This window comes from Euleptes europaea, chromosome 1 (genome assembly GCF_029931775.1).
Source record: "Euleptes europaea isolate rEulEur1 chromosome 1, rEulEur1.hap1, whole genome shotgun sequence".
Classification (NCBI taxonomy): domain Eukaryota; kingdom Metazoa; phylum Chordata; class Lepidosauria; order Squamata; family Sphaerodactylidae; genus Euleptes; species Euleptes europaea.
Genome location: NC_079312.1, coordinates 178,528,160 through 178,542,147, shown reverse-complemented (window position 1 = coordinate 178,542,147; position 13,988 = coordinate 178,528,160). Strand labels below are relative to the sequence as shown.

General features: G+C 54.0%; 1 protein-coding gene across 1 annotated transcript in view; it reads left to right on the top strand.

Moving 5' to 3' along the window:
* Positions 1 to 1,618: 1,618 nt before the first annotated feature.
* The window catches only part of L1CAM (L1 cell adhesion molecule), a 110,192-nt gene continuing 97,822 nt past the window's right edge, over positions 1,619 to 13,988 (top strand). Inside the window, exon 1 of the mRNA XM_056850328.1 lies at positions 1,619 to 1,692. Within this exon, the coding sequence (XP_056706306.1) occupies positions 1,619 to 1,692 (74 nt within the window). The remainder of the gene's footprint in view (positions 1,693 to 13,988) is intronic.

The window sequence follows — 13,988 nt, the reverse complement described above, 5'->3', positions numbered from 1 at the left end:
ATGGCTTAGCGGTAGAGCATCTGCTTGGCATGCAGAAGGTCCCATGTTCAATCCCAGGCATCTCCAGTTAAAGGGACCAGGCAAGTAGGTGATGGGAAAGACCTAACCGAGAGCCTTGGAGAGGGGCCGTGGCTCAGTGGTAGAGCATCTGCCTGACACATACAGAAGGTCCCAGGTTCAATCCCCGGCATCTCAGTTAAAGGGACTAGGCGAGTAGGTGCAGTGAAAGACCCCTGCCTGAGACCCTGGAGAGCCGCTGCCGGTCTGAGTAGACAAGACTGACTTTGATGGACCAAGGGTCCGATTCAGTAGAAGGCGGCTTCATGTGTTCAAGAGTCCTGCCTCTACTCCAAGAGCTGAGAACCCAGCCAGGACACCTGGGTCACACCCATCCCCACTCCGGTTCCAACTTGCTCCCTCCTCCCTCCCTTTTCCAACAGCCAGTCAATAAGGAACCCGGGCGTCCTGACCTCCTGCAATGGATTGAACAGGGTTTCCAGCCTGGTGAAGTGGTTAAGAGTGGTGGTTTGGAGCAGTGGGTTCCAATCTGGAGAGCTGGGTTCAATTCCCCACTCGTACATATGAGTGGCGGACTCTAATCTGGAGAACCAGGTTCCATTCCCCACTACTCCACATGAGCTGCAGACTCTAACTTGGAGGACCGGGTTTGATTCCCTGGCTCCTCCACATGAGTGGCGGATTCTAATCTGGAGAACCAGGTTCGATGCCCCACTCCTCCCCATGAGCGGCGGACTCTAATCTGGAGAACCGGGTTTGATTCCCCACCCCTCCACATGAAGCCTGCTGGGTGACCTGGGGCCAGTCACAGTTCTCTCCGAACTCTCTCAGCCCCACCGACCTTGGGAAGGCAATTGTAAGCCGGTTTGATTCTCCTTAAAAGGGAGAGAACATCGGCATATAAAAACCCAATTCTTCTTTTTCTTTTTGTGTCGTCGTCACCCTCCTCCTCTTCTTCTTCCTCTTCTCCTCCTCCTCCTCCTCTTCTTCCTCCTCTTCTCCTTCCTTCTTCTTCTTCCTCTCCTCCTCCTCCTCTTCTCCCTCTTCTTCTTCCTTCCTCTTCCTCCTCTTCTTCCTCTCCTCCTCCTCCTCCTCGTCTTCTCCTTCTTCCTCCTCTTCTTCTTCCTTCCTCTTCCTCTTCTTTTTCCTCTCCTCCTCTTCTCCTTCCTTCTTCCTCTCCTCCCCTCCTCTTCTTCCTCTTCTTCTTCCTTCCTCTTCCTCCTCTTCTCCCTCTTCTCCTCCTCTTCTTCTCCTTCTTCCTTCTTCTTCCTCTTCTTCATTCCTCTTCCTCTTCTTCCTCTTCTCCTTCCTTCTTCCTCTCCTCCCCCTCCTCTTCTTCTTCCTCTTCTTCCTCCTCTTCTCTTTCTTCTTTCTTCTTTCTTCTTCCTCTTCTCCTCCTCCTCCTCCTCTTCCCAAACTCTCTCTGCGGCAGGGATCTCTTTTTGGGGAGGGGAGTGGAGGGGAGGGGGGAAGCGATGCCGGATCTCTCCTTCCCAGCCTGAGCCAGAGTGGCGGGGGGGGGCCGGGGGGGGCGAGAGAGCCGGGGGCCGGGCGGGGCCGGGCGGGCGGGGCCTGGCTGCTGCCGCCGCGGCTGCCGATTATGTCACATCGATCAGAGGCGCTGCAGCAGCAGCAGCGGCGGCAGAAGCAGCGGCGGAGACGGGCGCGGCCCAGGTAGGAGCCGGGGCGGGCGGCTTGCGGACCCCCCCCCCGCGCCTGTGCGGGGTGGAGAACCGGGGGGGCAGGAGGAGCAATCTTGGGGGGGGTGCCCCCTTCCCACTAGGAGGTGTGTCCCCCATAGCCTTTGTCAGAATCTGGAGGGAGGGGGGATGCTCCCCCCAAATCAGGGATGTAGAATGGGTGGGGTGGGGGTCCCTTCCTCTCCGGCGTCCCGGGAAACCAGCCCCCCCTTGCTTAGAAGGAATTGGGGGGGGGCACCGGTAAGAAACTGCAAGAGGGGAATCTGGAGGGGGAGGCTCCCCCCAAATCTTGGATGCAGAATGTGGGGGGGGGTCCCCTCCTCTCCGGCGCCCCGGGAAATCAGACCCCCCCGCTTACCAGGAATGGGGGGGCGCCTCTAAGAAATCTGCAAGGGGGGGATAATATATCTCTAGATCCCGGCTCCAGCGTGGTGGGAGGCGTGCTGCTGGTTGGAGAGCGAATGGGCTTTTATTCTAGGGGGCGACTGGGGAGGGGGGGGAGAGGCGAACGTGGGGAGGGCGGGGGTCCCCCCTTTGCAATGCGTCCCCCCCTTGCCAATGCATGGGAATGCGGGGCAGGTGTGCAGGACCGGCGGAGGCTGCGGCAGGGTGGGGGAGAGGGGTGGGGGAGAGGGGTGGGGGAGAGGGGAGGGGGCGCAGGTTGCGCTAAAGCCACAGGCGCTATGGGTCCCACAACCCCCCCCCCAGTCTTCCTAGAATCTCCCATAGGGGGTCCCTAAGAGGTCCCAGTATGATGCATGCGGGGGGCCTGGGAGTGCCTGGAAGAACCAGGTGGGACCGGCGCGCGTGCAGGAAGGAGAGGTGGATCGGGACCCTCGGTCTGGAAAGATGGGTTCCTCGGCACAGGTGTAGACCAGTAGACCGGTGTAGACCAGTGAGGAGAGGCTGGCGCTAAGGTTGCCCAGGGCGGGCTGCGCATGAGAGGGATTCTCCCACAGGCGGGGTGGGGTGGGGGTCCTTGGGAGGGAGAGGGCAACTGAACGGTGCATGGCACGGTCTGTGCATGCATGCACCGAGGGGAATGTGGTAAATGTGTGGGTGTGGGTTCAAGTTGCGGCCCTGTGGTGTGTGGGAAAGGGAAGCTTTGTGTGTCGGCCAGGCTGATGTGGGAAGGTGTGGGTGATGGGAATATACGGCATTCTGGCCATTCAGCGGGCATGAAAAGGGTGTGGCGGTTGGCGCTGGGCCTCAAGTAGGCGGATTTTTGGGTCACCCGTGGAAGCCCAGATTTACGCTCAGGCCGGCCGGCGGGGCCTACCCTACATGGCGGGATTGGAGGGCGGACAACGAAAAGGCCGCCAACTGTGGATTATTTCACAGATCATAATATTTTTGGGTGTCGGAGGCAGCAGAATGTTTGGGCTGAGCCATGCATCTCTGGCCATTTATGCACGGCAGGTTTTGCCTTGGATTTGCCACTCTCTAGATGCCCATTTTCCCCATCCGAATTCTCAAAACACTGCACGGGGGCTTATTGTTGAGTTTTGAGAATTTAGATGGGGAAAATCGGCATCTAGAGCGCGGCAAATCCGAGGCAAAACCTCCCAGGCATAAATGGACTGTGGAATACAAAATAAGGCATGTGCTATTTTTTTAAGTACAAGGCGTTTGACTGTAGGGGTCAAAGAACAAGTAATATAAAGTGTCTGGGGGGGTTGGCTTTTCTATTTTACAGGGGTCTCCTCTGACTTCCTGTTTTGGACAGCAGAGTCTCATTTTTTTGCGCTTGGGGGACTATGGAAGGGAATCCCCACCCTGTCGGTGGTGCGTGGAAGGTTTGTGAACTGGAGTGTGTATGAGAGAGAAGGACGCTGGGTGTGTCGGCGACGTGCTGTGTCGTACCGGGAGGGGCAGCGGAGAGGGACAGCCGTGCTTTGTGTGTGTTTGTGTGCGGGATCTGGCTCTGAGCACCGGTCAGGGATAAAGCCAGGAGTCAGATCTGTAAGGTTTTGTTGGTTAAGGTGTGCGCAGAGAGCTGTTGTGGGTGCAGAAGGTTCATGTCTGTGTGCAACCCCTGTGCGCGGGTGTGTGGGGGAGAGGGAATTCTAGGTCTGCGTAAAAGGAAAATGCCTCAGTGTTTTCAGGGCTCGGATCTGAGGCTACTGCTATAAAATACAGGTTGTGTAAGCAGTGGGTTGTGGGGAGGGGCTGTGGCTCAGTTTGTAGAGCATCTGCTCAGCATGCAGAAGGACCCAGGTTCAACCCCCGGCATCTCCAGTTAAAGGGACTGGGCAGGTAGGTGATGTGAAAGACCCCTGCCTGAGTCCCTGGAGAGCCACTGCCAGTCTGAGTAGACAATACTGACTTTGACGGACCCAGGGTCTGATTCAGTAGAAGGCAGCTTCATGTGTTTTAGGGGAGGGGCCATGGCTCAGTGGCAGAGCATCTGCTTGGCATGCAGAGGGTCCCAGGTTCAATCCCCGGCATCTCCAGTTAGAAAGACCAGGTAGTTGTTTATGTGTAAGACCTCTGACTGAGACCCTGGAGAGCTCCTGCTGGTCTGAGTAGACAATACTGACTTTGATGGACCAAGGGTCTGATTCAATATAATGCAGCTTCATGTGTTGGGGAGGGGCTCAGTGGCAGAGCCTCTGCTTGGCATGCAGATGGTCCCAGGTTCAATCCCCGGCATCTCCAGTTAAAGGGACTAGGCAAGTAGTTGATGTGAAAGACCTCGGCCTGAGACTCTGGAGAGCCGCTGTCGATCTGAGTAGATAATACTGACTTTGATGGACCAAGGGATCTTCATGTGTTTTAGGGGAGGGGCCGTGGCTCAGAGGCTGAGCATTCCCTTGGCATGCAGAAGGTCCCAGGTTCAATCCCTGGCATCTCCAGTTAGAAAGACCAGGTAGTTGTTTATGTGTAAGACCTCTGCCTGAGACCCTGGAGAGCAGCTGCCGGTCTGAGTAGGCAATACTGACTTTGATGGACCAAAGGTCTGATTCAGTAGAAGGGAGCTTCATGAGTAACTTGTGTTAGTAGTGGGTAAGTAGTGCATGCCGGAGGGTTGTGTTGTGGAGTGTTAGTGCACGAGAAATGTTGTGTGTCTGGGCATGCAAGCGAAGGAGTCTTACATGTCTCATAGTCATATTACACAGAAGTTTGTTGGGGCTGTGTTTTTGTATCAGGATGCTTATATGGTGTGTAGTGCCAGACATGCGCCGGGATGCTAAAGAGTGTTATTCACTGAGCGTGCAGCAGGGCTTAAATTGAGCAACAGTCTCTCCCCCCCCCCCCCACGCTGGCCTGGAAATCTGTTTGCAATAGAACAAGAAGCAGAGTTGGCTTTCATTTGCTGATTTTATGTAACCTTTTAAGGACAATCAAACCGGCTGACAATCTCCTTCCCTTCCTCTCCCCATAACAGACACCCTGTGAGGTAGGCGGGGCTGAGAGAGCTCAAAGAGAACTGTGACTAGCCCAACTGTGACTGGCCCGAGGTCACCCAGCTGGCTTCATGTGGAGGAGTGGGGAATCAAACCCGGTTCTCCAGATTAGAGTCTGCTGGACTTAATGGGCCTTGGTCTGATCCAGCAAGGCCTTTCTTATGAGAAGAATAAGAATAATAAGAAGAGTTGGTTTTTATATGCCGATTTTCTCTCCCTTTTACGGAGAATCAAACCGGCTTACAATCGCCTTCCCTCCCCCTCCCCACAACAGACACCTTGTGAGGTAGGTGGGGCTGAGAGAGCTTGAAGAGAGCTGTGACTAGCCCAAGGTCACCCAGCTGGCTTCATGTGGAGGAGTGGGGAAACCAACCCGGTTCACCAGATTAGAGTCCACCGCTCACGTGGAGGAGTGGGGAATCGAACCCGGTTCTCCAGATTAGAGTCCACTGCTCTCAACCCCTATACCACACTGGCTCTTAATAGAGAGTTGCCAACTCTGGGTCAGGAAATTCCCGAAGATTTGGGAGTGGTGCCTGGGTAGGGTTTGGGGAGAGAGGGTCCTCAGCAGGGTATAATGCCATACAGCCCACCTTCTGATTCTTTTATCTCCAGGGAAAGGGGTCTCTGTAGTCTGGAGATCAGCTGTAACTCAAGGAGATCTCCAGGCCCCACCTGGAGGTTGCTACCCTGAGTTTGCAATGCCGGGGCTTGTCATTGGGAGTGGAAGAGGATACATTTGGGGAATGGCTGTGGCTCAGTGGAAGAAGCTCTGCTTTGCATGCAGAAGGTCCCAGGTTTAGTCCCCGGCATCTCCAGTTAAAGGGACCAGGCAGCAGGGGATGTGAAAGACCTCCGCCTGAGACCCTGGAGAGCTGCTGCCAGTCAGACAATACTGACCTTGATGGTCCAAGGGTCTGATTCAGTACAAGGCAGCTTCATGCTCATGCAAATCAGTAAGGGTGCCTTAATCTCACCACTGAGAAACTACTAACCTGGTTGTGAGGTCAGTGAATTCAAATAATCCCAGGTCCCTCTCTTTTGAGCAATTGCATGCAGATGTTTTGCATTGTAGATTTGTGTGTTGCGTGCTACCTGAGAGCATACAGCACTGATTTGTACTGGGTGAGGTCAGTTGTAATCTCCTTATTCCATGCCCAATTTGCTGTGCATGCATAAGAAAGGCCCTGCTGGATCAGACCAAGGCCCATCAAGTCCAGCAGTCTGTTCACACAGTGGCCAACCAGGTGCCTCCAGGAAGCCCACAAACCAGACAACTGCAGGAGCATTATCCTGCCTGTGTTCCACCGCACCCAAAATAATAGGCCTGCTCCTCTGATCCTGGAGAGAATAGGCATGCATCATGACCAGTATCCATTTGATAGCCATCCTCCATAAGAACATAAGGAAAGCCCTGGTGGGTCAGACCAAGGCCAATTAAGTCCAGCCATCTGTTCATACAGGGGCCAACCAGGTGCCTTTAGGAAGCCCACAAGCGAAATGATTGCAGCAGCATTATCCTGCCTGAGTTCCACAGCACCTTAATAGAATAATCATGCTCCTCTGATCCTGGAGAGAATAGGTATGCACCGTTACTAGTATCCATTTGGACTGGTAGCCATGGATCGCCCTCTCCTCCAGGAATATGTCCACTCCCCTCTTCAAGCCTTCCAAGTTGGCTGCCATCACCACATCCTGGGGCAGGGAGTTCCACAATTTAACTAATGCAGGATGTGGAAGTGCGCCTAAGGCTTTGAATGCTGCAGGGGGTGTGTGGTTCATCTAGGGAGTTATTGGTGGAGAACAGGTGGGTCTACGTACAACCCTTGTCTTTGGCCTGGCTCTCGCGGGCTCCACTTGCAGAACCCGAGCCCAGCCGAGCGAGACCCTAATGAAAAGAGAACACCTCGAAACATGCGCAGAGTGGCCTTACTTCGCCCCTGGCTAACTACACCTGGGAATAGGGGTAAAGGCTAGGTTAAGGAGTATAACCTCGAGTTGAGCTTTCATTTTGGAAAGGAACCAGGGCTTATCCTCTCCGTGTGCAAACAGGGTAAGGCTAGTTGTGGAGAAAGTTGAATGCCACCGTTGGCCCCAAGTTTTATTTATTTATTTATTTCATTTATACCCTGCCTTTCTCCCCCATGGGGACCTGAAGGGGCTTACATCATTCCCTTGCCAGCATGGTGTAGTGGTTAAGAGCGGTGGTTTGGAGCGGCGGACTCTGATCTGGAGAGCCGGGTTCGATTCCCCTCTCCTCCACATGAGCAGCTGACGCTAAACTGGTGAACCAGGTTGGTTTCCCCGCTCCTACACGCGAAGCCAGCTGGGTGACCTTGGGCTAGTCACAGCTCTCTCAGTCCCACCTCCCGCACAGGGTGTCTGTTGTGGGGAGGGGAAGGTGACTGCAAGCCGGTTTCATTCTTCCTTAAGCGGTGGAGAAAGTTGGCTTGTAAAAACCAACTCTTCTTCTTACCTCCATGTTTCTTCACAACAACCCTGTGAGGTAGGCTAGGCTGAGTGTGTGTGACTGGCCCAAGGTCACCCAGCGAGCTTCCATGGCACAAATGGGGGATTTGAACCTTGGTATCCCAGATACTAGTCCGACACTCTTCACCACTACACCATGCTGTGTGTGTGTGGGGTCTTCCTGACCTCCTCAGGCCCTGTGACCCCCACCCAGGGCGGCCAATACCAGCGTGGATCCTTCCATAGCGCTGAAGACCAAGACACCCAGTATTAGGTACAGTAAAACACCCATCTTCCTCAACTCCCTTGGATTCTTCTTGGATTCCAAGGTGGGGGGACAATAATTCCAAGATGAGGGGCTTGTATAGAGGCGTTTCCTTGTCTGGGAAATTCCTGATTGAGAGCTGAAATCCGGAAGGTTCACACCCATGGCAAATGTGTATATACCTACGCATTCCTCCCCCCTCCCCGGTCACTACGCTGTCAAAAGGCCAAAGGGCATCGTTTGACAAGGGATTGTCAGAGATGGTCCCACAGTGGGGTTGCCAGCTCTGGGTTGGGAGATTCCTGGGAGGAGCGTGGCGAGGGTGGAGTTTAGGGAAGCCCAGCAAGGATGCTACTCTTAGACTCTATGGTACACCATAGAGCCCTCCCTCCAGAGCTTCCATTTCCTCCAAGGGAGCTGAACTCCTTAGTGTGGAGATCAGTGTCAATTTGGGGAGAACCCGTGTGTGTATGTGTGGGGTCTTCCTAACCTCAGGCAGGCCATTTCACAGAATGGGGGGCCACTACAAAGAAAGCCCATGTTTGGGCAGATGTGGTTCTTGTCCAGATGTTGTTCTTGTCCCTATTCCAGAGCCCTGTGTCAAAAATCTGGAAAGGGCCTGGAGTGGGAGTCAACAGATCTCCTAAGAGAGCCAGCATGGTTTAGTGGTTAAGAGCGGTGGTTTGGAGCGGTTGACTCTGATCTGGAGAACTGAGTTCGATTCCCCACTCCTCCACATGAGCGGTGGAGACTAATCTGGTGAACCAGGTTGGTTTCCCCAATCCTACACATGAAACCAGCTAGGTGACCTTGGGCTAGTCACAGTTCTCTTAGAGCTCTCTCAGCCTCACCTACCTCACAAATGTGTCTGTTGTGGGGAGGGGAAGGGAAGGAGATTGTAAGCCGGTTTGATTCTTCCTTAAGTGGTAGAGAAAGTCGGCATATAAAAACCAGCTCTTCTTCTTCTTCTTCTAATGTGCCGATCCGAATGTTGCTGAGCTCAGAAATTCGCTCAGACGTTCACTGACATCTCTCCGATAAACCAAACCGCAACTCCTGGGTTCCTACCAGACCGGAGGCCCAAGCAGTTGAACAACCACACACACACACCCCGTACCAATCAACTGGGTATTTAGGAAACTGAATAGAAATCAATGACATTTTCTGCCCTGTGAGATTAGGGGAAGTCCCCAGAGCCACAGTAATAAACATGAATGGGAATTGTATCCCGGGGAGTGAAATAACCCCAAATCTCCTGTCAAACCACTTTGCAATTTTGAATTTCTGGAGTTTGGAGCGGGGAGTAATTTCCCCATCTGATGTTTATTTTGGCAACGTGAGACGCCCTATGGCTGTTTGTTTGGCTCCCTTATTAGGGAGACGCTTGGTAATTAGCGTTTTCATTAGCCTAATAATAGCAGGGGGCGGGTAGAACTCATAATCCCGGTATTAGGGCAATGATTTGCTTTTTGAATTCCTCGCCAGAAAAATTATATCTTGGCCAGCTTTGCCAAAGGACCCGTTTGCTGGCCGGCTCTTCCCCTTCTGGCCCTAAATTGAAGGCCCAGTCCCAGAAAAAGGCCACGGAAGAGAACCCCGGATCTCTTTCCCTGCCCCAACCCAAGTCATATAAATGGATCGGTTTTTCCATCTATAGAAAAAAGACCAATTTGGGTGCCCCCCGCGAAGCACTATTCAGTTCTTGTGTTTTTCTCTCTCATTCCAATGGAGCTTAGGGTTGCCAGCTCTGGGTTAGGAAATTCCTGGAGGTTTGGGGGTGGAGCCTGAAGACGGCAGGGTTTGGGGGCGAAGGACCTCAGCGGGGCATAATGCCATAAGAATCCACCGTCCAAAGCTGCCATTTTCTCCAGGGACACTGATCAACGTCGTCTCAAGATCGATTGCGATAGCAGCAGATCTCCAGGCCCCACCTGGAGGTTGGCAACCTCAGGGTTGGGAAATTCCTGGAGTTTTTGGAGGCCGGCTTTTGGGAAGGGAGGAACCTCAGCTGGGTATAAGGCCATAGAGTCCACCCTCCAAAGCAGCGTTTCTCAACCTTTTTACCCTTGCGGAACCCTTGAAATAATATTAATGTCTCCGGGAACCCCTACATACGATTTACATATGATTTACATATGATTAGCCTATTCATCACTATTTCTCGCGGAACCCCTGGCGATTTCTCGCGGAACCCTGGTTGAGGAACGCTGCTCCAAAGCATCCATTTTCTCCAGGGCAACTGATCTCTGTAATCTGGAGATCAGTTGTAATTCCGGGAGATCTCCAGGCCCTGCCTGGAGGTTGGCAGCCTTCCCGGGGAATCGGGTCCCAGCGCCCACCTTTATTAATTAACCAGGCCTTCCCCCTTTCCGCCGGAGCAATGGGAGCTAACCCCGGCTGCCCTCGGCCTGCCTCTCTTGCCTCCTGACAGGAGGGAATTGGGGAGGGGGCAGCAGGTGGCAATTGATTTACAGGAGGAATCTGTCCGAGGCAGGGCTAGGGGGGCGACGGTGGTGGTGGTGGTAGGGGGGGGGGGCGAGTGGACGGGTAGCTATTTGTTGCTGAGCAACGCGAAACGATGGCCTGGCATGTTCCCCATCAATCCCCCTCGCCTGTGGCTCCGGCGGCAGGGTGGAGGGAAAGGTCCCTCCCGCCGCGGCACTGCCCGGGGTCCTGACCCCGGCTTTCTGATCTCCCTGCTTTGACAACACCCCCACTCAAGCCCTTGCGAGACTCCCTCTCCGACCCACACAAGGGGTCTCTTCCCTCCCTGTGAAGGGCTCTTTGTTTCCCCTTCGGCTGCATTGTCCCCTGCTTCTCCCGATGCCGCAAGAAAGGGGGCCAGGAGACGCCTTTAATCTCCTGCGTTGCAGAGCACGGTCGCGTGCGTGCCGAGATTCTTTTCTCACCAGCTACGGCCGGGCCCGGGGTTCGCCCTGAGCCGCCCCGGGCCTGGCCCAGCCTTTGCAGCTACGGGTTCGGTGCCCCGAGCGTGCACCTGCGTTTCTCGCCCCGTAACCAGACATGCGGTGACTCATTGCCCTGCCCTTTCTTTTCATGTCGCTTATTTGCCTGCCGAGCAGCCGCATGTCCTCTCCCCGCGGCACCTGCCGGGATGAATCCGGAGGCAAAGGAGAGGCGTGAGTGGGGGTGCCGGCCTCCGGGTGGGGCCTGGGGATCTCCCCGGAATTGCAGCTCATCTCCAGATTACAAAGATCAATTCCCCTGGAGAAAATGGATGCTTTGGAGGGTGGATTCTGTGGCCTAGGGATGCCAGCCTGCAGGTGGGACCTGGGGATCCCCCGGAATTACAGCTGCGGTTGCCAGGTCCCTCTTGGCAACCAGCGGGAGGTTTTTGGGGCGTAGCCTGAGGAGGGCGGGGTTTGTGGAAGGGAGGGACTTCAAGGCCATAGAGTCCAATGGCCAAATTGGCCGTTTTCTCCAGGGGAATGGATCTCTATCGGCTGGAGATCAGTTGTAATAGAGGGAGATCTCCGGCTACTACCTGGAGATGGCAACCCTAATTACAGCTCATCTCCAGACTACACAGATCTGTTCCCCTGGAGAAAATGGATGCTCTGGAGGGTGGACTCTATGGCATTATACCCTGCAAAGGTCACTGGAAAAGAATCGTCTTCCACCGTCCCTTGGAGTGGTGTTTTTTTTTACTGCAGCCCCCTTTCCCTTTGATAGCGAACGGAGACTTCTAAAATAATGGGTCAGGGACAGGAGTCATTCTCTGTCCAACCTAGGGATGCCAACCGGCAGGTGGGACCTGGGTCTCTGTCCTCCCCAGGCGCCATCCCCAAATCTCTAGGAGTTTCCAACTTGGAGTTGGCAACCATCCCTCCTTCACACACCCTTGCCAGTGGCCAGGGGGTATCTGGCAACCCTAGGAACCACACGCCTTTGAAAGGCATCCTACGAAGGATACATTCCAGAGGGACGGGACACCTGGGGTATTAGACAAATAATAGGGAGGCCAGCAGATGATATTCGCAGCTGTCCTCAGCCATAGGCCTGGTGGAAAAGCTCTGTCTTGCAGGCCCTGTGGAACTCTTTAAGGTCCCACAGGGCCCAGATGTCACCAGTCAGAGCATTCCACCAGGCTGGTGCCAGCACCGAAAAGGCCCTGGCTCTCGTCGAGGACAGCCTTAAGTGGTAGAGAAAGTCGACATATAAAAACCAACTCTTCTTCTTCTTCTTCCTCTTCTTCCTCATCCTCCTCTTCCTCGTCTTCCTCTTCCTCTTCCTCCTCCTCCCATGAAACAGCCTCTGTTGTCCGAGCCCGATCAAAATCGAGCCACAGCGAAGCATTTTTAGCTGCTTCCCAGTGGTAAACGAGGTTGCGGGCATACTGCGCCACGTCACGTTTCATCATGTGGTAGGCTGTTAGATTTAAGGAGACAGCCCGTCCCGAGCCATGGGAATCAGACACCTGGCAGGAGGTCTCCCTGGCGCTTGTGAATTTGAATTCACATAGGAGAAGATCACCCGTCACGCCCGTTTAGCGTCTTGTAGCAGGGAGGGAAGACATTCGACCAGGATTCAATCTGGATTTCAATCCTTTCCCTCCGAGTGGTTCCCTCCTCTTGGGTGGGCCGAGGGACAGCATGGCTATCTTATGGGGCCGTCTACGGAGAATGGATGCTCTCCTTACTGTCAGTCACAGAATCACAGAATCATAGAGTTGGAAGGGACCACCAGGGTCATCTAGCCCAACCCCCTGCACAATACAGGAAATTCACAACTATCTCCCCTCCCCACACCCCCAGTGACCTTACTCCAAACCCAGAAGATGGCCAAGGTACCCTTTTGTCAGCCAGTGTGTGGCCATAGGCCTTTACAATCAAGACAATATTACAACAACTTAAGATATATATAAAACCATTAAAAGTTGTAAGATTAAAGTACCCCAATTTGGCTCCTTTCCTCGTTCACTGGCTTTTTTGTGCCCGGATTTTCCTGGCCGCGAGGCCATAAAGTGCCATTTTCCGGGAAACAAAAGGGTCAGTATTGGAAAGCAAGAAAAATTAGTTTATCAGCATCAGATAATAAATAGAAAGTGGAAAGAATATTTGCCAGGAACGTATTCTGAGGCTCGGTGTAAACACGGCAGGCCAGGATATTATGGAATAGATCTTCCACTGAGCTACCGCATAAGCAGATATGTTGAGCCCAGGTTTTTTTCCCCAAAAAATGACTCGCAGGAAGCTCATGAACACATGAGCACATGAAACCGCCTTATACTGAATCAGACCCTGGGTCCAAAAAGGTCAGTATTGTCTACTCAGACCGGCAGCGGCTCTCCAGGGTCTCAGGCGGAGGTCTTTCACACCACCTACTTGCCTAGCTCCTTTAACTGGAGATGCCGGGGCTTGAACCTGGGACCTTCTGCATGCCAAGCAGAGGCTTTACCACTGAACCACATCCCCTTGGTCCATCAAAGTCAGTATTGTCTACTCAGACCGGCAGCAGGTCTCCAGGGTCTCAGGCAGAGGTCTTTCCCATCCCCTACTTGCCTGGTCCCTTTAACTGGAGATACAGGGGATTGAACCTGGGGCCTTCTGCATGCCAAGCAGAGGCTCTTCCACTGAGCCACATCCCCCTGGTCTATCAAAGTCAGTATTGTCTACTCAGACGAGCAGCTGCTGTCCAGGGTCTCAGGCAGGGGTCTTTCACATCACCTCCTTGCCTGGCCCCTTTAACTGGAGAGGCCGGGGATTGAACCTGAGACCTTCTGCAGGCCAAGCAGATTCCCGACCGCTGAGCCACGGCCCCTTCCCTTCGTGGGCATAGTTTGAAATCGCAGTGATGTGAGAGCTGCTCTAAGGCTATACGTTGCTATATCATCTCCTTACAGTTCGGCTGGGCCCGGCAGGAAGAACGGGGGCTCTTAACGGGTCACTCGGAGGCCTAAGCTGCCATCACTCCTCTGGAATCCGAATCCCAAACAATCACCGCCTTGTCAAGGGCTCTCTGCTTCTTGTTGACTGGACAGCTTAGCGGCCCCCATATTTCCGCTGACGCGCCCTTGGCTTGACCCAGCCCCAGGGCATCGTTGGCACAAATAGGGGCTTGATGGGGGTCCCAGGGCACTGATGGATCGTTGAGGGGCCGAGGGGAGGA